The 26,315-nt window shown below is 58.8% G+C and overlaps 2 protein-coding genes across 2 annotated transcripts in view; one reads left to right on the top strand and one right to left on the bottom strand.

Moving 5' to 3' along the window:
- The window catches only part of SPTBN5 (spectrin beta, non-erythrocytic 5), a 44,662-nt gene extending 30,830 nt beyond the window's left edge, over window positions 1-13,832 (top strand). Inside the window, exons 41-66 of the mRNA XM_055316606.1 lie at window positions 636-749; window positions 944-1,065; window positions 1,332-1,494; window positions 1,676-1,864; window positions 2,096-2,173; window positions 2,801-2,973; window positions 4,560-4,650; window positions 4,796-4,942; window positions 5,700-5,837; window positions 5,916-6,172; window positions 6,347-6,533; window positions 6,679-6,885; window positions 7,275-7,471; window positions 7,566-7,770; window positions 8,048-8,242; window positions 9,097-9,252; window positions 9,501-9,718; window positions 9,884-10,073; window positions 10,300-10,476; window positions 10,672-10,776; window positions 11,136-11,369; window positions 11,547-11,618; window positions 12,110-12,196; window positions 12,298-12,389; window positions 12,542-12,627; window positions 13,662-13,832. Of these exons, the coding sequence (XP_055172581.1) occupies window positions 636-749; window positions 944-1,065; window positions 1,332-1,494; window positions 1,676-1,864; window positions 2,096-2,173; window positions 2,801-2,973; window positions 4,560-4,650; window positions 4,796-4,942; window positions 5,700-5,837; window positions 5,916-6,172; window positions 6,347-6,533; window positions 6,679-6,885; window positions 7,275-7,471; window positions 7,566-7,770; window positions 8,048-8,242; window positions 9,097-9,252; window positions 9,501-9,718; window positions 9,884-10,073; window positions 10,300-10,476; window positions 10,672-10,776; window positions 11,136-11,369; window positions 11,547-11,618; window positions 12,110-12,196; window positions 12,298-12,389; window positions 12,542-12,627; window positions 13,662-13,798 (4,017 nt within the window). The 3' untranslated portion in view covers window positions 13,799-13,832. The remainder of the gene's footprint in view (window positions 1-635; window positions 750-943; window positions 1,066-1,331; window positions 1,495-1,675; window positions 1,865-2,095; window positions 2,174-2,800; window positions 2,974-4,559; window positions 4,651-4,795; window positions 4,943-5,699; window positions 5,838-5,915; window positions 6,173-6,346; window positions 6,534-6,678; window positions 6,886-7,274; window positions 7,472-7,565; window positions 7,771-8,047; window positions 8,243-9,096; window positions 9,253-9,500; window positions 9,719-9,883; window positions 10,074-10,299; window positions 10,477-10,671; window positions 10,777-11,135; window positions 11,370-11,546; window positions 11,619-12,109; window positions 12,197-12,297; window positions 12,390-12,541; window positions 12,628-13,661) is intronic.
- PLA2G4B (phospholipase A2 group IVB) lies at window positions 13,832-26,260 on the bottom strand. The gene is made up of 20 exons (XM_055316607.1): window positions 25,357-26,260; window positions 23,742-23,814; window positions 23,311-23,447; window positions 23,055-23,186; window positions 22,682-22,722; window positions 22,447-22,489; window positions 22,142-22,196; window positions 21,726-21,856; window positions 21,375-21,458; window positions 21,060-21,097; window positions 20,344-20,479; window positions 19,564-19,700; window positions 19,126-19,348; window positions 18,886-19,003; window positions 18,471-18,608; window positions 18,166-18,270; window positions 17,828-18,007; window positions 17,317-17,483; window positions 16,152-16,338; window positions 13,832-16,076 (listed from the first exon to the last, which is right to left on the bottom strand). Exons 1-20 carry the CDS (start codon window positions 25,363-25,365, stop codon window positions 15,850-15,852), a joined length of 2,361 nt encoding a protein of 786 aa, XP_055172582.1. The 5' UTR covers window positions 25,366-26,260; the 3' UTR covers window positions 13,832-15,849.
- Window positions 26,261-26,315: the final 55 nt, after the last annotated feature.

The raw sequence follows: 26,315 nt of genomic DNA, 5'->3' as shown, positions 1-26,315 counted from the left end.
GAGGGATCTGCCAGGGGCTCTCAGGATATCAGCTTTGATATCCCAGAAGCCCCCATGCCAGGCTTGGAGGCTGACCCACCTGGCTTCCAGAAACACCCAGCCAGAGGCCAGAGCACTGTTCCCCCAAGCACGCTTCCCTCCATTGTCCCTGAGCAAGCCCAGAGCACACAGGAGGCTTGCCCTGGACCATGTCAGCAACCACAGAGAAACGTGCTGGCAGAGGTAGAAGTGAAGAAACTGCCCCCCAAGAAGTCCCGCATGACACAGACAGGGCCCTGTTCTGGCCATGCAGGGGGCTGTGGCCTCACTGTTTTCACTCCTCTGGTTCCTGCTGCAGCCAGAGGCTTGGCTGTCAATGCTCGGTTCCCCCCAGAGGAGTAAGAGACAGACCAGACGAGGTGTGTGGAGGCACCACACAAACAGATCACTGTGTGAGAAGAAACTCTGTCCCCAGGCTCTCCTGGGAATCTTCCTCCTTCACAGAAGGAAGGAGCCTGTGGTTGGTGGGGGGCATGGGGAAGGGAATCAGGTGGGGGTACGTGCTTCTCACACAGAAACCAGTGGCTGGTGATTCCTCTGCAGTGAGGGAGGAGTGGGGGCAAAGGCAAAGCCAGTAATGCCGCATTCTTTCCCAGGCTGCCCTGGTCCAGGCCCTGGACCATGGGAAAGATCTGGAGAGCGTGCAGAGGCAGATACGGAAACACAAGGAGTTGGAGCGGGACATGGGCCTCCTCCAGGCCCAGGTGGAGGTGTGCAGCTGGGTGTGGAGGTGGGCCCTGCCCATGATGCCTCCTCTGGGGTCCCCGGGCAGGCACATAGGGCAGGCCGGCCTTGTGATCTCGAGAGCCGCAGGGCCCATCCTGCAGTACAGCCCCTCACAGGCCAGGGGCCCTCCTGCAGCCCTGGCCCCCCTGAGTACATACAACCTGCCTCCTTCCCACAGCCCCTGGAGCGAGAGGTGGGCCGCGTCTGCCAGCAGAGCCCTGGAGCAGCCAACAGCCTCAGCCCCAAGCAGCGGGAGATGATGGACAGTTGGTGGCAACTCTGGAGGGAGGCCCAGAAGCGGTAGGAACCCCTGGGCCTCCTTCCCTCCCTGCCTTCACAGACTCCATCCCTGTGGCGTCTCAGTCTCTGCACTTCCCTTTGACCCCAGTTTCCCCTGAGAGCCTTTCTCCATCCTTCGAATAACCGTTGGTATTATCCAGCTATTAATTCCCAGCCCAGAGGCCCTTCTTTGGCTAAGGGGGTTCAGGGACAGAAAGCACTGGTTGGGGGTGGGCAAGAGGATGGTCTCAGAGCCCCTAGGACCAGCTGATGAACCCTTTGGGCAGGAGGGAGTCACTGGACGCCTTGCACCGAGTTCAGACCCTGCAGGCCATGCTGCAGCACTTGTTGGTGTGGGCGCGGAAGCTACGGGTGGAGATGGACACCCGGAGCGCCCCCCGAAACCCCGCGGAGGCCCAGCGCAGGTTGGAGGAGCATCAGGAGCTCAAGGTGAGGGCTGGGCCCCTGGGGCCTCGCCTCCTCTCTGCGCTGCCCCCTAGGTGAGCCCAGGGATCCCTGGGCGCCTTTCTCCTCTGCCTCCGCCCCCCATTTGTCTCTGTTCCCCCTCCCGCTGTGCCTCCTGTCCCTGAGGAGCCTCAGCCCCGGGGATCTGAGGCCAGCCTTGTTCCAGGCCGAGCTGGACTCCCGAGCAGACAGCATCAGCCTGGCGCGAAGCACCGGGCAGCAACTGCTCGCAGCCAGGCTCCCGTCCGCCGCCGCCACGCGCCAGGCCCTGGCTGCTTTAGACCAGGAGCTGAACAGCCTGGAGGGCGCCTGGCGGTTGCACCAGCGTCAGCTGCAGCAGGACCTGGAGCTCCAGGCAGGCAGCCTCATCCTGCCCCCATCCTAACCCCACCGCTAAACCCAGGGAGGCTGCCGTCTCGGGGTTTGCCCACCGCTCAGCCTGTCCGCAGCAAGTCTTGCCCGCTGCGGGCTCATCCTCTAGAGCCAGGTGTCTCGGTCTCCGGTTTCTCCTCTGGACCCAACAGTCACTCCACCTGCAGCGACGGGACCCTCCGCTCATGTCCTCTGCCTTTTCCTTTCTTGACAGCTGGTTCTGAGTTCTGTGGAGCAGATGGAAAGCTGGCTCTGCAGCCAGGAGGCCTGCCCAGCTGGCGACGGTCTGGGGGTAGGTGCCGATGAGGGTTTTACAAAAGCAGCAACCAGCGCTGCCTGGGCTCCCCCGACCCAGGAGGCTCTCCCTGCCCTCTACTACATCGGTCACTGGTCTCTCAGCCGTCCACAGGTGGCTCTTGTGCACCCAGGGCTGGGCCCCACAGGGGATGTCCCGGGGGCTTAGGGGGGTGTGCGTGGCCTTTGACCCCCCCTTGCCTCCTTCCCACAACTTCCCACCTCTGTGTTCCTCACTTCCCTGCACGGAGGTTTGCTCCAACCACTTTCCCAACCCAGTGGCAGGCTAGCCTAACTCAGGGGAGACCTCAGAGAAAGCGGGGGCTGGCTCGACCTGTGCTGACGCAGTCTGACCGGAATGCAGAGGAGGGGGTAGTCCTATTATGTGAAAAAGCTCCACCTGCCTTGAACATTCTGACATTGACCCTTATCCCCAGTACCTTCCCTGGCTAAGATCACTGTCCTGAAGCCAAGTGCAGCCCTGAGAAACTAGAGGGATGTGTTTGGGCAGAGCACTCACCATGTGGGTGAGTGAGTGGTGGCACAGCTGTTCGGCAGGGCGAGCAGATAGCCTGGGATGGGAGGGGCAGCCCTGTGGACATATCGGCTTCCCTACTCCTGCCAGGACTCTTTGGCCAATGTGGAGACCCTCCTGTGGAAGCACAAAGGGCTCGAGCGGGACCTGGAGGCACAGGCTGAAAAGATCAGCACCCTGGAGGCCGCAGCCCGCAGCCTGCACCAGAGTGGGCACCCTGATGCCCAGGGTGCCCTGGGTCGGTGCCAGGCCATGCTCCTCAGGTACCTCTGGCTCTGGGCTGTGGGCGGGATGGCCACACTCACCAGCCTTTCCGAGGGCTGAGGTCAGTGCCAAAACCCCAGCACCCCTGCCCAGCACAGCGTCTACCAGCAAAGTGAAGGAGAGGTGACCTAGTGGAATGACGGTGCCAGAGCACAGCGGCTGGCCACTCATGGTGGGACTTGGGGCAGATGCCTCTCAAATGCCAGGTCTACAAGGAGGAGGTAACAATACCTGCCTCCTCGGGTAGTGGGGAGGATTGAGAAGGTACCCTTAATGTCTTAGCACATTTCTCATGCTCGTTTAAATGAAGCTGGCACAGCTTACGAGATACCAGGCTCTGCCTTTTTTCCTCATAAAAGCCCATCTGGTTCAGCTGCCTCCCCCAGCTCTTCTCAGGCTCTTACCAAGGCAGATTTAGCCAAAAGCCGGGTCTCAGACTGGCGGGGGTCCCTGTCTTCCCCAGAGAGCCCATCAGTGTCCTTGTGTGGGCACCGTGGCCGGGGCAGGGTGGGGCCATTCCCTCCTATTTTCTGCACGTGGGACCCCACCTGGCCACCAGGAGGCCTGTGGGGGGACAGATGACAAATGTTGGTTTGCTGGATTCCATCACACCCTCCTTGCCTGACCCCCAATCACCTTAAGTGGTTGGTGGCCAGCCTGGCTGTCCCTGAGCATGGTGCCACGTTGAGCCCTCCCTGCTGGCTTCTGGCATCCTCTGTGGGGGGCGGGGCAAGGGGGTTCCCTTTCCATCAAGCCTCTCTGCATCTCCTCCTCCCCCCCACACCGTTTGGTCACCCCAGCAAGGGTTTCCACTCACACCGGTGTGGAAACTGTATAGATGCGGGCAGTGTAGGTGATTTTTTCCTATTTATTTATTTTTTAGATCACATTTCTAATTTCTATTTTTGTGCATATGGCAACGTACCTGATACAGTGGTACAGAGGTAGGCGCATATACAAATCAGTAGACACCACACAAAAATACGTGTGTGTTTTGAGTGGACACTGCTCGAAGTTCTTCCTAATAGCAGCATGTGATCAAAGAAGTGGGTTTAGATGCTGTACTAGTTGGTGAGCGCTGCCACAGCAAAGTACCACAGATGGGTGGCTCCGACACCAGAAATGTATTCCCTCACAGTTCCGGAGACCAAAAGTCCTCAATCAAGATATCGGCAGGGTTGGTTTGTCCCAAGGCCTCTCTCCCTGGCCAGCAGACGGCCGTCTTTTTCCTTCTTCACATGGCTGTCCCTGGGTGTGTGCCACCTGCTGGAGCACGTTAAGATGTACCCTCATGATCCTTTTTAAACTGAATTCTTTAAAACCCTGTCTTCAAATACAGTCACATTGTGAGGTACTGTGGAGGCAGATTCGACATAAGGATGGGGGGACAGAGTTCAGCCCATCACAGGCACTAGTGACAAGGGGGAGTAGAATGTCTCTCCAGTTCAAAGGGACCCCCAGACTCAGGGTGTGCTGATGCAGAAGGGCCGTTGCCGGCTGGAAGGGCACACACATGCACACCCCCTGGAGCAGCCCCAGGTCCAGTGGGGGGAACTGAGGGCCCATGAGCCCCTCCTTCTGGCAGGAAAGAGGCACTGGTGGAAGGAGCCGGGACCCGCCGCTGTCAGCTGGAAGAGCTCCGGCAGCTGCAGACTCTCCTGCAAGAATCCTTTGAGGTTCCCCTTGGCTCAGGGTGTGGGTAGTGGTTGTGGCGGGAAAGGATCTGCTCCTGACGGGGCCACCCTTGCTCCGGGCAGCCCAGGGGTTTGGGGGAATGGGAGGCCCTGAGGTAGCCAAGCCTGGTCCTCTGCATACATCCAGGTGGCCATGTGGCTGAGGGAGAAGAACTCAGTGGCCCTGGAAGAGGGCTGGAGGGACCCAGCTCTGCTGCAGGCCCAGCTGTGGAAGCAGCAAAGTCTCCAGGCTGAGCTAGATGCAAGTGTCCACAAACAACAAAGGCTGCAGATGGTGAGCCCCTCGGGCCTGTGGGACAGTCCTGCAGGCCAGAGCATGGGGAGACCCCGCAGAGCCCTAGTAATGGATGGCCAACATTCACTGAGTACCTTCTGTATACAGGCACCATGCTAAGCACCCAAGGGTAGTGAGAAGCAGTAGCTTTCCTGGGGACCCTCTCCAAAAACAGTACCTTTTCAAGAATCTTAAAGATGACATTTTGACGGATAGCTTTTAAAGCCATCTTGGAAAGATATTAGGGGATGGAGGAGGGCATAGCTAGCAGTCCTGTGGGTAAAGGAGTCAAAATGTCACATCTTTTAAATTTACCCTCTCCTACCTACAAAGGGCAGGTCCTGACCCCAGGCTGGCTCCAATATAAATTGTTCTGAAAAAAAAAAATTTCTTTTTAAGATTTTATTTGAGAGACAGAACAAGCAAGATGGAGAGGGAGAAGGAGCAGTAAAAGCAGACTCCCCACTGAGCAAGGAGCCCAACATGGGGCTCAATCCCAGGACCCTGGGATCGTGACTGGAGCTGAAGGCAGATACTTAAGCAACTGGGCCACCCAGGCGTCCCTAAAAAATTGTTAATGTTTTATCTCATTTAAACTAAAGAACCATTGTTCACTCCATTATATAGATAAGGAAAATGAGCTCAGAGAGGTTAAAGAATTTGAGGTCACACAGCTAGCACACAGGCTGGTGGGCAGAGCCGACACTAGTCCCCTGGCACCAGCAGTCCTGAGTCCATTGCACAGTATTTGCTGTAGGAGGGGCAGAGGCTGCTGCAGGAGGGCCACCCAGCCTCAGAGACCATCCAGGAGCAGCTGCGGGAGCTGGGAGAGCTCTGGGACGAGCTGCAGGCCAATAGCAGGAGGAAGGCAGCTGCGCTACAAGAGGCTTGCAAGGTGGGTTCTGTGTGCCATGGAGCAGGCTGGAGGCGGTGCTGGGCCTCTCCTTGGTGCCCACCTCACATTCTGCCCCAGGCTCTGCGTCTCCGGCGGAGTGTGGAGGACCTAGAGAGCTGGCTGGAGCCTGTGGAGATCAAGCTGAGAGCCCCCATCGGGGACCAGGCCCAGCCTGAGCTGGACGAGCTCATGGGGGCCCAGGGGGAGCTGGAGGCAGCGGTGGACCGGCAGGCCGGGCAGGCACAGTTGCTGCTGGGCCAGGCCCAGGTCCTTACAGGGGAAGGCCGCTGCCTTGCCCAGGATGTGGAGGACCAGGCCCGGCGGCTGCTTCACAGGTAGATCTGCCCCTGTGTATCCCCCTTGCCCTCTTCCTCCCCGCTCTCCAGCTTGTGTCCTCAGGGCTCCCCCTTCCCTCAGGATGAGGGGCACCCAGCAGGTGAGCTCCGGGCCTGACACCGATGGCTGATGGCCCGGGGCGCCTGCCCTGGTCCCACCCTCCACTGCTGCAGGTTTGAGGGCCTGCGGGCGCCCCTGCGGGAGCGCAGAGCAGCCCTGGAGGCCCGGAACCTCGTCCTGCAGTTCTTCAGGGACGCCGATGAGGAGCTGGCGTGGGTGCAGGAGAAGCTGCCCCTGGCCACGGCCCGGGACTGCGGGCAGAGCCTGAGCGCCGTGCGCCGCCTGCAGGAGAAGCACCAGGTGTGGACCCTCCCGCCTCCAATGGGGAGCAGGGGCTGGGGAGCCTCAGGTTGAGCACGAGGCTCTGTGAGCCAGTGGTGCTGGAGGCGCCGTGCCCCCGGGAGGCCGCTGGCATCCCCGGCCCTGTCTTCCTCCGCCGCTGCAGAACCTGGAGCGTGAGCTGAGCAGCCACGAGGCCCTGGCCCAGGCCGTGGTGGACACGGGCCGCCGGCTTGTGGAGGCGGGTGCCGGCCGCACCGTGGCTGCCCGCGCGCAGCAGCTGGAGGGCGCCCTGGGCTGCCTGCGGGCCGAGGTGGCACAGAGGTGGCGGCGGCTGCAGCAGGCTCAGGAGGCCCAGCAGTTCCTGATGGAGGTGAGGGGCGGGAGGGGACGCGGGGCTCGGCAGAGGACGAGGGCCCCCAGCTCTGTGCGCTCTGCCCCGAGCTCTCCCGCCAGGGAGCACGGCCCCTCCCTGGGGTCAGTATTCTTTTGTTTTCCTTTCCTTCTTCTAAACCGGTGGTTGTCAATCATCACGTTCCCGATGACCTGGAACTTTCTGGAAATGCTGATACTCCCTTTCCAGTCCAGGCCAGGCCAGAGCCCGTAGGGCGGAGAGCCAGGCACAGGGAGCGAGAAAGCTCCCCGGGGGGCTCCCGAGCTCGGCCACGGCGGAAACCCCTGCTCCCCGCTCGCGGCCACCACCTCCGAGCGGGAGCCCTGGAGGCCTCCTCCCAGGGAAGACTGTCTGCTCTGCCCCCCCAGCTCCTGGAGGCGGAGTCCTGGCTGCAGGAACAGGGCTGTGCGCTGGACATCAGGGATGGGGCCCAGAGTGCTGAGGCCGTGCGCGCCTCCCTGCGGCGGCTGGAGGCCACCAGGGGACACCTAGAGGCATTCGGCCCGCGCATCGAGAGCCTGCAGCAGAGGGCCACCCTCCTCGAGGGCAGGCAGCTCCCCGGGAGGTGGGTGCGAGGCGCGGGCGGGCTCTCCCCACAGAGGCGGGGCTGTCCGGCCTAGCGGAGAAGGGCGGCGGCTCGGTTGTCCTTCCTGCCACAGCGCCCAGGTGCTGGCCCGGCTGCGGGCAGTGGGGGAGGCCCATTCGGGGCTGCTGCGGACGGCGGAAGGCCGAGCCCGGGGCTGGCGGGAACAGCTGCAGTTCCACCGCGTGGAGCGGGAGGCCCGGCTTCTCGAAACCTGGCTGGCCGGCAAGGTGGCCGCCGCCGAGTCCCAGGACCATGGGCAGGACCTGGAAGCTGTGGAGGTGAGTCTCCCCTGGGTGAACCTGGGGAAGAGTGGACTGCGGCTGAAAGGAGCAAAGGAAGTGTGCGGCCCCGGGCGGGAGGAGGTGAGGGGGTGAGCAGAAGGGAAGTAGGGGGCTCTGGGTGGGTCCCTGCGGTATGGAGACCGAGCCCAGGACCTCATCCAGTACGGACCAGGGGACTGTCAGGGACCAGGGGACTGTCAGGTACAGCGTGCGTGAGCACGAGCTGCGGGACTCCACCGCCAGAGTGCCCCTCGCTGGCCCTGTATCCTCGCAGATGCTGGAAAAGAAATTTGAGGCTTTCAGAAAGGAAGTTCAGAGCCTGGGCCTGGCCAAGGTGGAGGCCCTGAGGGAGCTGGCGGGCTCCCTGGAACGGATGGCACACAAGTACAGTCCCCAGATCCAAGCCCAGAGGAGTCGCATCGAGGCCACTTGGGAGAGACTGGACAGGGCAATGAAAGCCCGCACACAGGTAAATGCCCCCAGGCCAGGCCGGGGCAGCCCAGGGGCTGGAACAGCTCTGCCTTCTGCCTGGGTCCAGGACAAGCAGACACGCCGGTTGTGTGTGTGTGTGTGTGTGTGTGTGTGTGTGTGTACACGCATGCGCGCAGGGGGAGATGGCTGCCTCTAATTCCCAGCATGGAGCAAGTGGGCAGTCTCAACACCTTGCACTTCCACCCCACCTCAGCCCTCTCCTCCAGTTTGGATTCCTGCTGGTGCAGTTCGCACCTCCAGGGAGAAACAGGAAGCATGTCTGGCCAGCTTCTGAGCCCCTCGAAGCCTCCCCTAAATACAGGCCTCGGGTTTTAAGATCCACCCTGTTCACCTCTCCTCGACCCCACTCGCTTAACCGGCTCCTTCACGCCACTGCCTCGCTCTTCTAACCCCGGGCCCTGCGCGGGTGGCTTCAGTGCTGCTCCACAGCCTGTGTTCGCAGCCCTTTGCTGGTTTCTGTTAAAGCAGGCTGCTCCCTGAGCCCCTGGCCTCGTAGGCAGCCTCCTGAACCCACCCAAACCCAACTCTTCCCTCACGTGGGCCCCTCCCCTGCTGCTTCATCGCCTCCTTTCTGCTTTTCTCGAGACTCACACATCAAAGACTCTCATCACAGAATGCCCCCCTGAGGCCCTACTGCATCATCAGTAACATCCCACATTCAGAAGCACCTGCCACACCTGGCGCATTTTATGTACCTGCTGGTCACTACCAAGTCACTGAGCCCCACGGTCCTCGTTATTTAAAAGGAGGTGGCCCACAAGGTCATGTCTCCAGGGAGAAAGGACCCTAGGAATGAGCTCAACCCAGAGCAGGCCCTCCCCCCTCTCCCAGAGCCTGGCCACAGCCCGGGAGGTCCGTGGTTTTGAGCAAGCAGTGGCCTGGCTCCAGAGCTGGATGCAGGAGAAGGCCACCCTGATGGCGAGAGACGTCTGTGGCCACAGCCCGTCATCAGTGCAGACCTTGGAGCAACAGCACAGGTGCCTGGAGGTGAGGGCTCATACCCCATGGTCTGCCTGTCGGAGCCCCTCCCTGCAGGTGGTAGGTAGCACCACCACCACCCCCCGCCCCGCCCCACCCCAGCCAGGTAGGGCTGGTCCAGGCCGTGGAGCAGTGGAGTTGGCTTGGGAAATTCTGGGAAACAGATCAGAACCCCTCAGAGAGGACTGGATGCTCCCAAATGAGGGGTATGTGTCAGGTTGACGGGGGTGAGACCTGATTGTGTGTTCTGGTGGCAGAGGGAACTGGCGGCAATGGAGAAGGAGGTGGCACGGGTGCGGATGGAGGCCTGCCGGTTGGGCCAGCTACACCCCATGGCTCAGGATGGCCTGTCTGAGCAGCTGGCTAGGGTGGAGGAGGCCTGGGCCACCCTGGAGGTGAAGGCCCGGGAGCAGGGCCAGAAGCTGGAGCAGGCTGCCCGGGGCCACGCCTTCCTCGGTCGCTGCAGGGAACTGCTGTAGGTGGCCTCCTGCCCTGGCGTTGGCTCAGCTCCACCCTGTGGGGTGGGGGTCACCCCAGCACATCGGAAGCCTGACCCCCCTTCCCTGTGCACATCTCATGCCCCACCTCCCAAGGCTGCTCCCCACCCCCACCCTGACGGCAGTTTTGTCTCCGTCCCCAGAACATGGGCTCAGGAGAAGCAAGCTGTGGTTTCGTCCGAGGAGCTGGCCGGGGACCTGGTGGGAGCCGAGCGGCTCCTGGCCCAGCATGACGAGCTGGGGCGAGAAATCAAGGAGCACTGCCTACAAGCCCAGGATGTACAGAAAGAAGGGCAGCAGCTGATAGACAGTGGCCACTTCATGTCCCTGGAGGTACGAGCACGAAAGTGGACCTGGGGTTGAGCTGGGGATGGAGCTCAGCTACCCAAGGCCTCAGAACACAGAAACCCTCAGTGGCAGGCCGGCAAGGAGCAGAGACAGAGAAGCAGAGAAAGGAAGGGCCTGGGCCTTCCCTGGACCCCTCTGCTGGGCACTCCAGCCCTGCCCTGCCTCAGTGCTCCTGCTCATGCATGTGACCCATAGCACCCCTTTCCACCAGGTGGCAGGGTGTCTGCAGGAGCTAGAAGGGCAGCTGCAGGCACTCACAGAGGCCTGCATCCTACGCCGGGAGCGCTGCGAGGAGAACTGGGGCCTGCAGAAGCTGCGACAGGAGCTGGACCAAGCTGAGGCCTGGCTGGCCTCCCGGGAGGGTCTACTGCTGGACCCCAACTGCGGGGTGAGCCAAACCCCGCCGCCCCCCACCCCACCCCCCGCCCGCCATTAGCCAGCTGTACCAGCCCGCAGCTGCAGCCGAGGGTAGATCCTGTTACTCCTCTGCTGTCTGACCAGCTAAGCGGGTTGGGGACCAGGATGGGGAGGCTCTCCACACCCCCATGGAGCTGGGCCTCACCCTGGCTTTGCTTCCCCGCAGCACTCTGTGCCTGATGTGGAGTTGCTGCTCAGCAGACACCAGGACTTAGAAAAGTTGCTGGCAGTCCAGGAAGAGAAGTTTGCCCAACTGCAGAGAAAGACGGGAGTGAGCAGAGGCCGGAGGAGGATTCCCTAGCGGCGAGGGGCCCGAGGGCTGGGGGTGGGAGCATCCTGGTCTCAACCTGAGACTGGGGCCTCCCCAGTACATGGAGCCCATGTGTGACCCCTCAGGAGAGCCCTGTTCTTTGCCTGGCAAAGCTGCTGGGGCCTATCCCCCCCCCTTGTCCAGGTAGGCCAGAGCCCCACTATGGACTAGGATGACAGGGGAAGTCTCTTAAGCAAGCTGAAGTAGGAGGAGATAAAGAGCAATGAGGAGACAGGGATTCTCTCCGGGTGGAAGGGCTTTGGAGAGGAGAGGCAGGGGCATGGAGCCCTGCCCTGGCTCACCTTCCTCCCCTCTCCAAGGTGGAACAGAAGCTGCTGCAGCCGGGGACAGGGTTGACACCCAGCAATGCTGGCCATGGGCTCACCTCCCTCCAGCAGAGGCCCTTCAGAAGCTGGTGGCCAGGAGTACAGCTGGCTGAGACAAGGGACCTGCAGCCAGGTGGCCCTGTCAGCCCACACATACCCTCTGCCACCACTGTCTCCCTGGAGCGGGCAGCCAGGCAGCAGGAGCCCAGGGGTGCCAGGGCCATGGGGGTAAGGCCCACACCCTGGAGCCAGCACTGAGGCCCTGGGGGTTTGGGGCACTAGGGATAGGAACTGAGAGTCCTCAGGAATGAAGTGGTTGGAGAGGGGTAGATTCCTAGCGCACCTTCCAGAGGGGGCCTGTCCTCTGTTGCTGGATGTTTCCTGGGCCCCATCTGGCACTTGCAGGATACAAAGGGTGCCTTCACCACGGAGGGATTTTTGGAGCTCAAGCAGCAGCTCCTGCCTGCAGGGAGGCAGGTAAGTATGAGGAGATTCCTTCTCCAGGCACCTCTCCTCCACAGAACCACTCAGCTCAGAGGGACTATCAGGGCCTGGCATCCTGACGTGATGATGGATAGCCCCCCCACCCCCAGCCATTCTTAAGACAGTCTCCTTTTTTCTTTAAGTAATCTCTACCCCTCAATGTAGGGCTTGAACTCACAACCCCGAGATCAGGAGTCACAGATTCTACTGACCGAGCCAGCCAGGCGCCTCAAGATAGTTTCATTCTTTACCTACCACACAGCTTCTGCCCCCAACCCAAGTAGGGTGGGGGGAGGGTGAAGGCCCTCTTCCTCCTCTTGCTGGTCTCCCCGCACATCATCCCCTGGCTCCCTCTTCCCCGTGGACACCTCTGTCCAACCCAGGACTTGGCCTGAGAGCCTCTCAAGACACAGGCCTTCCCAAGGCCAGGCTGCAGCCTCCCCTCCATGCCTAGCTGGTGCAGCCTCACTGCCCTCTCTCCACAGCCCTGCTCAAGCTCCGGGGATGGCTGCCATGGCACCTTGGGGGTTAGCTCCCTGAGCCTCCTCTGGGACAAGAAGACAGCAGCAGAGGTACTAGGCAGTGGAATATGGAGGGGGGGGGGGCGGCTGAGCACAGGCCCACAGAGAAGAGCGGACATGTTCATAGTAACCCCTTGCTCATCTCTTCTCAGAATATGGCCCCAGTGGCCACCCTTGACCTCAGAGAAGCCCAGTGTGAGAGGCTGGGCCACCAGCATGGCAGGAAACCCACTTTCTCCTTAAAGTGAGTGCTACTGCAGAGGGAGGCAATAGCCCCAGGACATACTGACCCAGTAGGCACAGCCTCCCAGAAGCAGCCACCTGGATGGGGCTGGATGCAGGGGTTCACCCATGTGGGAAGTGCAGAGATTTGACCCGTGGCTATCTGGGTGGCAGGTTGAGCAGCGAGGTGGAAACCCTGCTTGCAGCACCATCAGAAGGGCAGGCTGAGAGCCGGCACCGTGTCCTGAGCCGCACAGCTGGTAGGCGCCACCGGAACCTAGGGAGGGACTTGGGTGTGAGCCCCTGGGCCCCAAGCCGCTGTTTCACACACCCTCAGCAATCTCGCATCTAGTACCTCTAGAGCCTGAGGTGTAGTTGGGACTTAGTGTCTTCTCAAAGAATTTAAGGCCCAGAAAGGGTAAACCACTTGCCATAGATCACACGGCTCATCTAATTAGTACCAGAGGTAGGGCCAGGCTTGCCCCCAGCTGCTGCCTGGTCCCTTTGGAGTCTGTCTCTGTGACTCCCCTGAGTGCTCCTAGGCTTTGTTCTGTAACCCTGGGACCTTCTCTAACCTTCCAGTCCTCAAAAAGTTCTGAATGCACTGCCCTTGGGTATCTTGTGGACAGTGGTCAAACCCAGTTCTATCAGGAGGGATGCCTGGGAAGCACCCCTGCACCAGGTATCTGTCGGTGTGGTCGGACAGGCTCCACCTGAACAGCATGTTCAGGTCATGTCCTCAGGCTGCCGGGAGCCCAGGTGGGAGTCCTTTCCTGTTCCTCCCAGTCTCTCTGGGTTCTTGGCTCCATTCCTTGCACTGTCTCTGGTCCCCTCTGAGCCTGTCCTTCCAGAATCCCAAAGGGATCTGAATTTCTTCGGGATCTCCTCCAGACTGAGCCTTTCTTAGCCTGCATTCAGACTTCTAGGAGGCAGGGTGCACTGGGGGGCCTGCCTGGGGGCTGGGCCTGTGTCACACCTCCGCACAGGCAAGGCTTGGTGCATACAGAGTCTCCTGTGGTGGGCACATCTGTGTTTGGGCCGCTTTTTTTTTTTTAATTTTTATTTATTTATGATAGTCACACAGAGAGAGAGAGGCAGAGACACAGGCAGAGGGAGAAGCAGGCTCCATGCACCGGGAGCCCGATGTGGGATTCGATCCCGGGTCTCCAGGATTGCGCCGTGGGCCAAAGGCAGGAGCCAAACCGCTGAGCCACCCAGGGATCCCTGTTTGGGCCACTTTTAATAAAAATATCAGACTGGGTAGGTTATAGACCAGAACCATTTATTTTTACAGTGCTAGAGCCTGGCAAGTCCAACATCAAGGCACCAGCAGATGGGGTGTCTGGTAAGTCTGAGTTGTGCGTGACACCTGCTTACTGTGTCCTCACTTGGTGGAAGCAGTCAAGTTGTTCTCTGGGATCCTTTTTGTAAGGACTCCACCCTCCTGACCCCATCACCTCGGGGTTAGGATTTCAACATATGCATTTGAGGGAAGACACAAACATGCAAGGAGGCTGCTGTCTTCAGAGGGCCTAGCACCTGCACCAGGGCTGACCACTGAGCTCCCTTTGCTCTGCAGCCCAGAGTCTGAGCCTGGAGCTCAGAGCCAGACCTGTGGGCTTCCCAGCTGAGCACACTGCTGAGACGGTGTCCAGCCCCGCTGCTCCGCTCAGGTAGGGCACCTGGGTATGTGGGGGCGGGGGGGGGAGTCCTGAGCCCCCAGGACTGATATAGCTGCTGCTGTCTTAAGCCAAGATCTGGAGCCTCAGACCTATGCTGCTAGGGTATGGGGTAATCCCCATAATGGAGACCCTCAGCAATAGAAAATCCTAGCACCCCCCCCCCCACTGCGTACAAACCCCTGCTCAGTGTCCAGGTCCTGAGACTCCCTTTTCCCACAGGCTCCATGGCTGTCCCCTGACTTCCTCACTGAGGGGTATGCATGTGAGTGCCGATGGCCAGCTGCAACCCTTGCAGTTCCTGCCGGCTGCTGGCCCTACCCAGGCACCTGCCCCTGGCTCCTCATGCCTTTCCTGCCCAGGCCGGGCCCAAGGTGCAGACTCCCTCGGTCTCCCCATGTCACTCACTCCATGGCCTCTTCTTCCTAAGACAGAAGACAGGTTGCAAGCCAGCCCCCTCTGACCTGCCCTCTGCCCGCCACCTCTCCTGCTTTCCCCTGCTCCAATGGGAAAGGGGAGATTTACTGTCCTAGAGCAGGCCAGCTATCAGGCTGTCACCCACAGACACACACCCACAGACTCAGGCACAGACAGAGCCCTTGCAGCACACCTGAGGGCAGCCACGGCTGCACAAGCCTGCTGCACAGGACCCACGGGCTCCACTTTAGGATTCAGATGACCTGTTAACTTATCCTGGATGGTGGCTTCTAAGGCGGCCATTTCTTCCACTGTGACGCTAGCCACATGCCCAAGGCAGGGCCCAAGAATTGGTGGGCCAGAGCAGACAGGTAGGGGGAGTTGAGTCACAAGAACCTGTTTCCTCCCACCCACTAGCCTCTTCACACCCCAGTCAGACCTGCAGCTACCTGTCAGCAATCAGTATCCAAGTAGCACAGCAACATTAAAAGAAGGTGGAATGTTCGAAGGGAGGCCAGGCCCTGCGTTCACTCTGCCTTCCTGTTACCCCCAACGGATCTAGGCCCTGAAGCAAATCCTGAGCTGGCACCAACCAAGGACAACCTCTAGAGAACCAGAACAAGGCTCTGCTACCCAGCTACTCAGGACCAACTTCTGGAATAGACTGTTCCTTGTTAAGAGGCAGCCCTCACCAAGATCACAACTTACTGAAGTTAAGCCATTGGTGCTTGTCCCTTTGGCTGCTCTGATCCCACCCCTCCTGTGGAACAGGAAGCAGCCCTTTGACAGGGAGAAGGACAGGGGTGCTGGCGCCACTCCCTGTGCATCCAGTCACCTGCACAGGGCCAGGATCCAGCAGCAGCACCCCCCAGGCCATACTGGCCTCCTCCCTACTTGGAGAGTGTAGCCCCAGTGGGGTATACACAGCCTGTTCTCCCTCTGCTAGCTAGCTCTGTAAGGTGCCTGGGGGGAGGTTTTTTCAAACCAGTCCTTATTATGTGTAACCAAGAGCCCAGGGTGACCTGTCCTTCCTTGACAGCAATGACAACCCGCTACCACCGAACCCCTGAATGTTCTTGCTTGAAGAGGACACGTCTCTGGCCTGAGGAGACCAGGCCCAGCCCTGTTAAGCCCTCAACCCCCATGCCTGTGTAGGTGGCAAGGCTGTGGGGGCCTGTCAGGGTGGCGCTGGGCACTGACCCTGGCATAGCCATTCAGAGGATGAGAGGGCCGGGGCTGGGCCACTCAGGCCCCAGAGGCTCTGGATGATCTGGCGAGTTGTCTCTGCCCCAACTCACCCAGAAGAGCCAGGGGGCCAGGGAGTGAGTCTACCCAAGTGGCAGGGGAGGGGCGGTAGGAGCCCGGGCCAGCCGCCCTCCTGCGCCCTCACTGGGGGTGGTGCTGCTGCTGCCTGCGCTGCCGCCTCCGCTGCACAGCTGCACGCAGGGCCTCTAGCAGCTGCTCCCGGTTGTTGCAGATGTTATAGTGGGTCAGGCGCAGCAGCTTGTCCGTGTCCTCTGGGCTGTAGGTCACCTTGGAGTAGTGGTAGGGGGAGTCGGAGGAAGATAGGTTCACCTCCCCCGCCGCCTTTTCCTCTGGTGTCCGCCGGATGCCTGGTGAAAGTGGGGAGCTTGGCAACGGGGCAGCCAGAAGGTGGGGGGGAGCAGGAGGAGGGGTGGGGGGCTCACCAGGGGCCGAGTACTCCTGGAAGGAGTCATCCACCAGAGGGAAGTGCAGCACAGCTGGGGCCTCGGGGCAATCTGGGTCCAAAAACGAGTGGCACTCTCCTGGCTGCTGCTGCTCTCCAGTGCTGGGTGAGATGGGCGGGAACGGGATGCCCTGCTCCTGGCACCACCGGCCCAGGAGCTGCAGTTGCTGCAGGGCAGGCACAAGTGCCGTCAGGGGCAGGGCCCACGGGGCTCTCTGAATGCAGAGGCTGGCTGAGACCCCTGGGAGTTAGAGCCCGGTTGCCAAATCTGACCAAGGTCCACATCCAGGGCCAGGCCGGGGAAAGCGCCATGACCCTGACCACCCCTCTGCTGCGGCTCCTGGGAGCTCCATGGCCCAGGGCTGCTGATGGCTTCCAGCTTCCACAGCAACCTTCACTGGACCAACACAAAAACTCACAGCACAGGGTTCCCGAGGCCCAAATGAGGACAGGTGCCCCAAGTATAAAATACACAGAAAACATCCCCCCCCCCCCGAAGCAGTTTGGGAAGCAAGACTAAACGCTATACCAGCTACATCTCCCGGGCTTCCTCCCAAGCACTCTTGATGGAATATTCTCCAGGATTATCTATGACCATCTGCAGTTATTAGGCCCTTCAGGACCCCTTAGGACTCATTGCTTTGCTTTCCAGCTACCTTAACTCAGAACCTTATTTATTGTGAGATGATAAAATCATGCACGTGCAGGTATTGTCTTAGCCATAAAATGCTATTATTGCTGGTCCCTAAATGTAAATGACACAGGAAAGCTATTTCGTAATGACAGTAAATCTAATGTCTGTGTAAATCAAGAACCAGAAATCTGAACTCTACCTTTTGGCTAACTCAAAATTGTTGTCATTGTGATAATCAGAACATGGTTTTTATGCTTTGTCTTATTACAGTAAATTTTGCTAACAGTTTAAAAAAGAAAACCTCTCCCTTGTCACTTCAACTTCCTGAGCAGAGTAAGTTCCCCTGGTGGTAAATTCATGGGATCCATATTCACATGATGTCACTGTCTCAGCCCCTAATGGATGCTGGACCACATACTGGACTCGAAGGTAGATCTCCCCTAAAGCCAGAGCCAAGATGCCAGGCCCAGCTGGTGTCACCACTGCCTCCCAAGCCTGCCCCTTAATCCACCTGAAAGGCTCCTTGGAGGTTGTAATCCAGCGACAGGATGAGGTCCACATCCCGTGTGGGCCGCAGAAGGGGCGGGAAGCTGGTGTTGATAAGGTAGCCAACATCCAGCAGGCAAAGGTGGGGCTCTGCAGGTGTCAGCTGGTTGGGGAGCCCATCCAGTTTGGTGGCTGGAAAGGTTAGGCGGGTGGGGTAGAAAAGCAGCTGTCATTGGTATGGAGCACAACAGACCCCTCTACCCTAATGCTAGCTCCTTGCCGCTGGCAGAAGCCAACTCTGCCCTCTAGTCCCTGATCTCTCCTGCCAAAGTAGCCCTGCTACTTCCCAAGACCCCACAGATGGGCCCTGATCCACAATAAAAAGGAGAGGAAAAGGGTTGCCAGTCCAGGCAGCCCAGTGAACTAAACTCAAAGGAGCTTAGGGCCCAGGGGTTGGGTGTCTGGACCAGGGATCTAAGGCTCAGGTGGCCATAAGCAGACCTTGGAGTGCTGGGACCAGGGAGAGAAAAAGATACCTTTCCAGGTAGAGAAGTAAGGATGTTGGAAGTAGTCCTTGTGGAAATGGAGGCCATGCAGAAAATTGTGGGTGGCCTGGGCCAGTGGGCGCCGCGTCAGAAGGTCAGTGAAAAACTCAACAATCCTGCCAGTCCCAGTGGGAGGCTCTTCTATCTTTAGAAGAGGGACCTGCTCCTTGTCTGCACAGTCAAGAAAGGGGAAAGCGGAGTATCTTTTAGGAAATGGGGACCCCTGAACTTTTACTCCAGCTTCTGTGGACTGCCAAAGGCCATCCCACCACCCCCAGACACCCCAGTGGCTGCCTCTGCACCTCCTTACAAGGAACCCAGGCACCTACCCAGGTTGGCCTGATCCTGTGCCCAGCGGTCCCAGAACTGACTGGGGTCTGAGGCCCAGTATAAACTATCCTGGAGGTTGGCTGCATATAGGTTGCTCCAGATACCTAAGAGAGGGAACATAAGGGGAACAGAGGGGACACAAGGGGGAGAGTCCCCCACCCCATCACAATCTGACCTTTTCCCACAACCCATCCTAGACCAGGACATGTCCCCGTGAGCTGAGAGGTGGAGGCCTGCCGTCTTCCCCAGGCCCATTCTCCCCACTACATTAGCTTCCCTAACCTTCCAAGCTCCTCCCTCTCACCTTCGAGGAAGCAGATTCGGGACTCAGGAAGCCGCTTGGTCAGGCGCCCCATGAAGAACTCAGAGCCGAAGAGCTCAGAGGGGATGAAGGCACCATACTTGGGAAAGCCAACCTCATAGGGGGAGAACTCACACCACTCTGTGAGGAGACCATACAGCTTCACTGTGGGGTTCAGAACCCCAGGATCCTCTATCACCACCGGAGGCTCAGGCTGGTCACAGTCACCCTGACCATGGACCTATAGATCCCAACCCCATCCCAAAGCCTGAGTGACTCTGGTAGGATGACAGTCTCTGAAAAGCATGGGACCTGGCCCAGAAGCAGTGGGTATAACACCCACCTCCTCCACAGAGGCCCCACTCCCCCTCACCCCACCAGCCACAAGAGCGCAGCTCTCAGCTCCAGGGCTACTCACCTCCAAATTCAAAGGTGCTCAGCTTCTTCTCCTTGGTATTAAGGGCACAGTAGATGGGCAGAGGGTTCTGGCCGTGACTCAGGGCCTCTCGCTGGTCTGAGAGTGTGTGGTTATGGGGCTGGTGGTAGGAGAGGATTTGAACCTAAAGCTGTGGCTTTCTGGTATCTGAGACCTTTCCTCCTTGCTGCCCAGGGCAGCTCCCCATCTCCAAACCATACCCTGGCCCAGCAGTCCCCACACCTCATCGTGCAGCAGTGCCTCGCAGATGAGGGCCCACAGGTTGGTGAAGCAGGCTGGATGGCCCAGGCGGGCACGCTCCCCCAGCTCCCGCTGGTACCGCTGCAGCTGGCTGGGAGCGAGTACACCCAACTTGCTCTTGGTCACCTGTGTCTTCAGTGACTCGGTCGGCCCTGCCAGGTCTTTCTGAGACCATTCCGGGTCCTCGTAGAGGTTGGCCAAAGCCCTGAGAAAAGCCAGAGCCCGGGCGTCACAGCAAACCATGGGCTCTCTGTCCTAGGACAAGAGTCTAGTAGGCACCTTCCAATGGTCCCACTGAGTGGCTCTCCCTCTGGCACGCCCTTTCTCCCAGCTCTCCCAACTGGGCCAGAGGCACCTATGGATTCTACAAGAGCCTTACCACTGCCACCCCCGGACTCCTGCACCCAACCTGCTGCTCACCAGGTGGAGCCTGAGGCCCCTGTGATATAGGAGATGCAATCCAAGAGACCCAGCTCCCTCAGTCCAGCCAGCTGTCCATAGAGGGAAACCATTGCCCGGATGCCACCGCCAGTGGCCATAACTGCTACCACTGGAATCTGAAAGCGAGAACAGCCACGTCAATCAAGACCTGGTCAGGGCTCTTGGAACCAGTTCTTGTCAGGCCTACTGAGGAGGATCTAATCAGAAGTAGCCTCTCAAGGGTTGGGGCTTGTCTGGTTTTAAACACTCCAGGAAAAATGGGCAAGTTACAGGCCTCATCTCCTCGCCCCTAGCCCCTGAGGAGTGTCATGATCACTTTCTGGAAGCCCCACAGCCACCTCAAGTCTCCCACACAGCCACCCTTTTTCCTCTTGAAAGGAGAAGTCATTTCCTTAGGAAATTCCCCAGGCTGATCTGAACCTCCAAGGACTGCCCCGGGCCAGCGGGCAGCCCTCACTCTGCATGTCTCATGGACCGGTCAGGTTGGACCCAAGTCCCAAAATATGGACCAGGCCAAGAATCAAGAAACAACAAGAAGGAAAGTCAGCCTGGTGGGGCAGAGCTTACAATCAACCACCAGGTGCCTAGTGCAAAGCTCTACATTTGATGGCATCAGGCTCCTGTAAACATCAAGTGAGAGGGAAGAGGAGCAGGGGCAGAGAGACAGCAGGCAGGGCCAAGCTCTGGCCTGGTGAAGATACAATCATTCAGCTAGAGCAAGCCTGAGGAAGCCTATCCAGTGCAGTTCAGTCCACAGACCTCGTCCTCCTGCAGGTCTTCACCCAGCTGCAAGACCTGCTTCAGGGCTCTGGCCACCACCCGCTTCCTCCGGCTCAGGAAGGCCTGCTCCTCGGCACACGGTCCGCAGCCTAGACGCACGGCCAGCTCCCTCGGTCTGGGACGAAGGAAGGGATCATGAGGCAGCTCTTGGCCTCATCACAGAAAAGGAAGCTGGGTCTGCTTGCCCTGAGAAACCCACTGTCAACCCTCACTCCTCTCCCCACCCCTCACTCCTGCCTGGACCAAAGTGTGACATGTGTGGATGTAATGGGGAGAAGGTGAACCCAGACCCACGTGGGAACACTTGGGAATGCAACAAGGACCAGAAATGCTGGTGCCTAAAAATGCACCTCCAGGGTCCCAGGTAGGCTCCTTGGTGAGTCTGACCACCACAGATCTACTTCCCCACTCTGAGCTTTTCTGTCTTCCCCCACCCAAAAACGACTCCAGAGGAGACAAGAAACTCTTGTCTCCCACCTCTTTGTGGTGAGAAGCTGGTCTCCCAGGCATGTGAAGGGTGGGCAACTCCTCTCCCGTCTCATGAAGGTTAGCTAAGGCCCACCCACGATGACTGCCACCTAAAGGGAGCGCAATTTCTCTCCTCTGATAGTTCCCTTGCCCTATCTGTGCCTCAACTTCAAGCACAGGTGGTGGCCCGCTCCCTCCCTCCCTGCCCTCTCCCAGCCGGCTCTCACCCTTCTTCTTTCCTCAGCTCCACCCTCATCAGGGGCTCCTGGAAACCATAAACACTTCAGTCACAGAAGTCTGCCATCATGTCCCTCTCATCTCATCCCAAGCCACACCCTATGATGTCCCCCATACTCCCTTGGGCCTCTAGCCATCTCCACAGGGGCAAGGCCTGAGGCTCAAAGGCAGGGCTGCTCAGAGGACCCCTCTCCCCAGAGCCTAGCCCAAAGACCCAAGCTCCTACCAAAGCAGGCTGGCCCTGCAAGGCCTAGGGCCTAGCCCTGCCCACACTTCTGACATTCTTCCTCCGGGTGATCAAGTACCTGGGATGTAGGGAAGACAAGCCTCACCACTTGGCCAGAGGGCAAGGCCCTGAGGGGCACCTTCAGTTGCTCGCGAGGGGCATCCTGCAGGGAGGATGAAAGAAGACCTCAGAATCTCTACCCTTCTGTTCCAGCAAGGACCTCAGCCATGGGAGTGAAATAAGCAGCAGCAGGAAGGGAAACAGGAGGCTAACGTTAACCCTACCTTTGATCCAGGAGGCCTGATTCTGCCAGAGAGTGATGGGGCGAGGGACTCAGCACGAGGAGAGGGACAAGCTAGGAGGAAGTGTGAAAGGAAGGAGGGAGAAAGACCCTGTAGGCTCTGCCTCATATGAGGGAGCAGCGCACTACCTGCAGAAGAATACCCAGCTCCTGCTCCCAGCAGGCTGGGCAATGGAAGCAAAAGGAGCCAGCACCCACGGAGGCATCCTGTGAACCCTCACAGGACCCAGGAACCACAAGTTGAACTCTGCCCTCTGACTCTGGAACAGGAACCGGAACAGAAAGGTTAGGCATAAGGTCTTGGCCCACAGAGGCCCAAGGCTGTCTTGCATAAGGGGTCTGGGGGGCACTTTCCTCCGCCCACTGAGAGGGAAGACTGACATGGGCCGAGGCCGAGAGATGGAGCCCCAGCATGGATTTGCCCCAACTTCTGCTGCCTATGACAGCAAAGGGCAGCTAATGTTAAGGTCCCTTCCAGGGTCCCCTTAGGAAGGGGATGACAAGGATGGAGGACTGGGGGCTATCCTAGTAGGTTGGGGACTTACGTTTCTGGTTCCCTGCCTCCTCCAGTCGAACGTGCAAGCAGGAGAGCTCCCGGGCCTGAGTCATTACGAAAGCCCCTCAGACTCGCACTCTTCCCCTGTTAGAGCCCCACCCACCCACAGTACCCTGGTTTTGATCCTCAGCGCTTTATTACATTGGCCCTGAGTCACCAAACATTTGCTTGAGGTTGTACCCTCTTGAACTGAAATCCCAGGGGCCCCCAATTCAGCTCTACTCCCGAATCCCCGATGGGGCCCCAGGCTTCAGGCCCAGGAAGGAGAGTGGGAGGGAGGGGTTCTGGACTCACCACCAGGATGCCATTGCTGACAAGCTGCTCGGCACAGTCTGTCCTAGAAACAGCCCCCAGTGACCCTCGGTATAAGTCCCGCTTTCCATGCTCTCACCCCTCAAGGACGACAGGACATTCCTCCACCAATACTGGATATCTCCCAGGGTATACTGGGCTCTGTCCTTCCCCCAAAGAAGCACTGCCACCAAAGGAAGCATTCCCCAAAAGGAATTGCCCCATGGCCCCGACTCACAGTCTCTGCAGCCAAAATTCAACTTCTAGCCGCTCCTCGCCCTGGAGAGATAAAGCAGCAAGTTAGAGGGGTGAGGAACGTGTGTGTAGGTTCCAATGCAGACGCCATCCTGGGGAAAGTGGAGAGAGCCAATGGCCACCTCCAGGGTGCCCTGTCCACCTTCTCTGGGTGGCTCCTAGAAAACTGTTACTGGCTTAAGGGCCAAGAAAGAGGGTCAGAGATGGCACTGTTCCTCTAAGGACAGCAGGGGCCTCTGGGATGCCAGGGAAGCCTGGCCCACACACTGCAGAAGAGGGCCATGTACCCAGCTCCACTCCAAAGCATTTGCCCTCCCTGGGTTCAGGCTCACTGCTACCCTGTTGCACAGCCTTGCCTGAGGGTTCAATGAGAAGCTCTCTCGGCGGAACTCCCCAGCCTGCAAAGTCCCCACGTCAAACAGCACTGACAACATGGGGTCATCACTGGTCAGAAGGTCCTGGTCAAAGACTTGCAGCTGTAAGACATTCTGGAAGGGAACAGAGTAAGGGGCTGCAGGACAGAGGAGTGGAAAAGGAAGGTGAGCAGAGCCAGAGCAGGGAAGGAGGGCTGGCAGGGGCAGTGGGCAGGGCAGGGGCTGACGTCCGGCCCACCTTGAGCTGGCTATGGATTCGAAAGCGAAAGCTCTGATTCCAGATGGGATTTCTGCAGTTCTTGACTGTGCGAGTCTGGAGCCTGTGGCTAGAGGCTGTGGGCAGCCAAAGGCTTACGTAGCAGTCAGAGGGGGTCACTGCAGGAAGAAGGAACAAATGGCTGCTGATGGCCAAGAGCCCTACCCAGCCCAGCTGCCAGTGTCCACGACCTTCCATCACAGGCAGCCCTGTGCAACTTAGAGACCCGTGCAATGGAGCCAAGTTGGGAGGCAGGAGGAGCAAAGGCTGAGGTGCTAGGAGACATTCCACCCAGCACCTCCTCTTGGCCCCCTCTCCAGGACCCCCTGCATGCCCAGTCCTAGTGTCTCTTCCCACTGCCCTTCTCCCACTCTGAACCTAGCTACACGGCCCTTCCTGGGCCCAGCACTCACCTAAGTCCTTCGAGGGCAGGCCATGGGCCTGTAGGACACGAACGGTGAGCAGGCAGGTCCCAGGAACCTTTGCCTGCAGAGGAGGGAGAGGACAGGCCTGCTGCAGGCTGCTGAGTCCAAAGGGACAAAGGCCAAAGAAGAGGCCAGGGTCACCCCTCCAGGAATAATCCTGAACCAAAGGGCCCAGCCCTGCCAGCCACCTGGCTGCACTCCACCCCGTCAGAATCCTGAATGGAAAGGCAGCTGTGGTAGCTCCTGATGATCCTGCCGACACTTACACAACACTTTGGGCCAGCTCTGGTCCAAGGGAATAATGAACGCCTTTACACACATTAATTTGTTTAGTCACACAGCTACCCTGTGTGTAGGGACTACTTATTATGAGCGATCCCACAAGGAAACAGAAGCACAGAAAGGCTAGTCACTTGCCTGAGGTCCAGGGCCAGGACTGGACCAGGCTGGCTCGATTCATGCTCTCTTAATCCCACCCTTACCTACTTCCAGTTCTTGCTATGGTATCTTTTAGTCTTTCCACCCCACATCCCCAGTTAACCCTTGCTAAGCAGTCTTGAGGTGGGTCTTGGGTGGCAGGACACCTCGGGGATTAGACGGCTACAGAGAGAGAAGAGGCATGTTAAGACCCAGCCTGGCCTTGGGTGCCTTGGTGGGGCTGCTGTCTGGTTAAACAGCTTAAATGGAGACATGCTCCAGTTAAGCAAACTATTTGGAGAGGCAGGAGCGAAGAGCACAGACTTGGTTTTTAGACAGCCTCTCCGACCCCTGGCCAGGAATCAGTTCTGGATTCGGGCCCTCTACTTGGGAGTAGGAACAGTAATTAGCAGCTCAGACCACCCACAGGTTTTCAAGTCCTTCAGGTGCTATAAAGTCAGGCTAAAGAGGGTCCCTAGGTGGATCCAACCAAACCCACGAACATGGGTCTGGGGATATAAACCATGGCAAGTGTGCCAGAGAAGCCTGTATTAACTAATCTTTTCTTTCTAGCCTTCAGCCCTGCCTCCAAAGGGTCCTGATGGATGGAATCTAGGGACAGAGCTGAGGAAATTCATCTATCAGTGTCTACCCTGGGGGCCCCCACACTCCACACAACTGAATCAAGAACATTGGAGAAGCCACTTTCTGGGAGCCTGAGTTCCCAGGGCCCAAATCCATGGGGCCAGGGAACTCTGTCTGGAGCCCATCTCTAGGGCAAGAACTCAAGACAACCCCTAACCCCTAGACCCCACCTGTTCCCTAGTTACTGCTCACCACTCTGATTCAGTGATGGCCAGCTCTCCTCTCTACACCTGGAGAAACTCATCGCTCCTCTTAAGAAATAGTATTAACTTGGCAGGCAGGGGCTGGGTGGCTCAGTCAGTTACGCATCTGACTCTTGATTTCGGCTCAGGCATGATCTCAGGGTCATGCAATCAAGCCCCATATCAGGCTCCCTGCTCAATGGGGAGTCAGTTTGGGATTCTCTCCCTCTGTCCCCTACCCCACACACAGATGCTCTCTCAAATAAACAAATCTTTAAAAAATAAAAAGAAATAACATTAACCAGGCCCCAGGGTGATCAAGGGTCAGAATGGGGGCCCAGCGGCCTAGCAGGTCTTACCAGAGCCATGAGGCTGATTGTCCTCAAGAGCCACAAATGGCAGGCAGTGGGTGCAGGACCAAGGACTGCGGGCTTTTTAATCCAGAGCCAGTGATGTACCAGCAGGCCCCAAGCTCCTCCCTGGTCCCTCCCAACTGCCTCCACTCCACCCAAGCTTCACACCCACTCCGGGACAAGCCACCTGCAGAGTAAATGAGGAACCTTAAACCTATATGAAGACCCAGACACCCCCCTGATGGGGGCCTACCACCCAGAAAAGAGCCATTCCCTCCAGCCGTTGCCAGCAGCACCTATTCCACCCAGCCCTGCTCTTGTGCCTGGACCTAGACGGGCCAATGACATCTAGAGAGCAGGGAGTGGGCCCAGGGAAGCAGCAAATGGAAGAACCTTGTCCCCTGTCACAGGGTCTTTCACAACCTTCAGTGCCAGTAGGACAGGAATGCCCAGTCCTGACTGAAGTGCTTGGCCAATCTGAGGGGAGTGCCCCAGGCCCATCACAACCTGGCAGGGGTGTGGTTTGTTCTGTGAAACAGCCCTCTCAAGCCAAGTGCACAGCTGTCTCCACCCTGGGAGCTGGGTGGCTGGGATGAGGAGGCCTCCGGGTGGCATTCAGGAAGGTCTGGGTTGGTGCAGGGAGGGAGGGAGTCTGAATGTGGAGACCCCTGTGGAGGTGAGGGGCAGGGGTTTCTGTCAACCCCCACAGCCACCTGTCCTTGTTGTGAGAGAAGCAGGGCACCAGACCCCAGCAGCTGCCTGGAGCTGGAGGTCAGCAAACAAGGCCAGAGCAAAGCTGGGTACAGCTGTATGGGCCGAGTCAGTGGGGCCCGCCTGGAAGGGCTGCGATTGCTCTCACAGATACAGGGTCTTAGCAGCAGAGAGCTCCTCAATCCTGGGTCTGGACCCAGGCCTCAGCCACAATCAGAGGAACACTGAAATGTTTCCAGCCCTCACCAGACCAC

This window comes from Nyctereutes procyonoides, unplaced genomic scaffold (assembly GCF_905146905.1).
Source record: "Nyctereutes procyonoides isolate TBG_1078 unplaced genomic scaffold, NYPRO_anot_genome, whole genome shotgun sequence".
Taxonomy (NCBI): Eukaryota; Metazoa; Chordata; class Mammalia; order Carnivora; family Canidae; genus Nyctereutes; species Nyctereutes procyonoides.
Note: the sequence above shows the minus strand (reverse complement) of the source record. Positions and strands in the feature narration are given on the sequence as shown.

Coding starts and splice junctions, on each gene's coding strand:
- PLA2G4B (XM_055316607.1), bottom strand. Junction 18,609..18,885: donor GAGCACCTTTGAATTTGGAG/GTGAGTAGCCCT, acceptor GTCTCCTCACAG/AGTGGTGTGAGTTCTCCCCC. Junction 17,484..17,827: donor TTACTTCTCTACCTGGAAAG/GTATCTTTTTCT, acceptor TAACCTTTCCAG/CCACCAAACTGGATGGGCTC.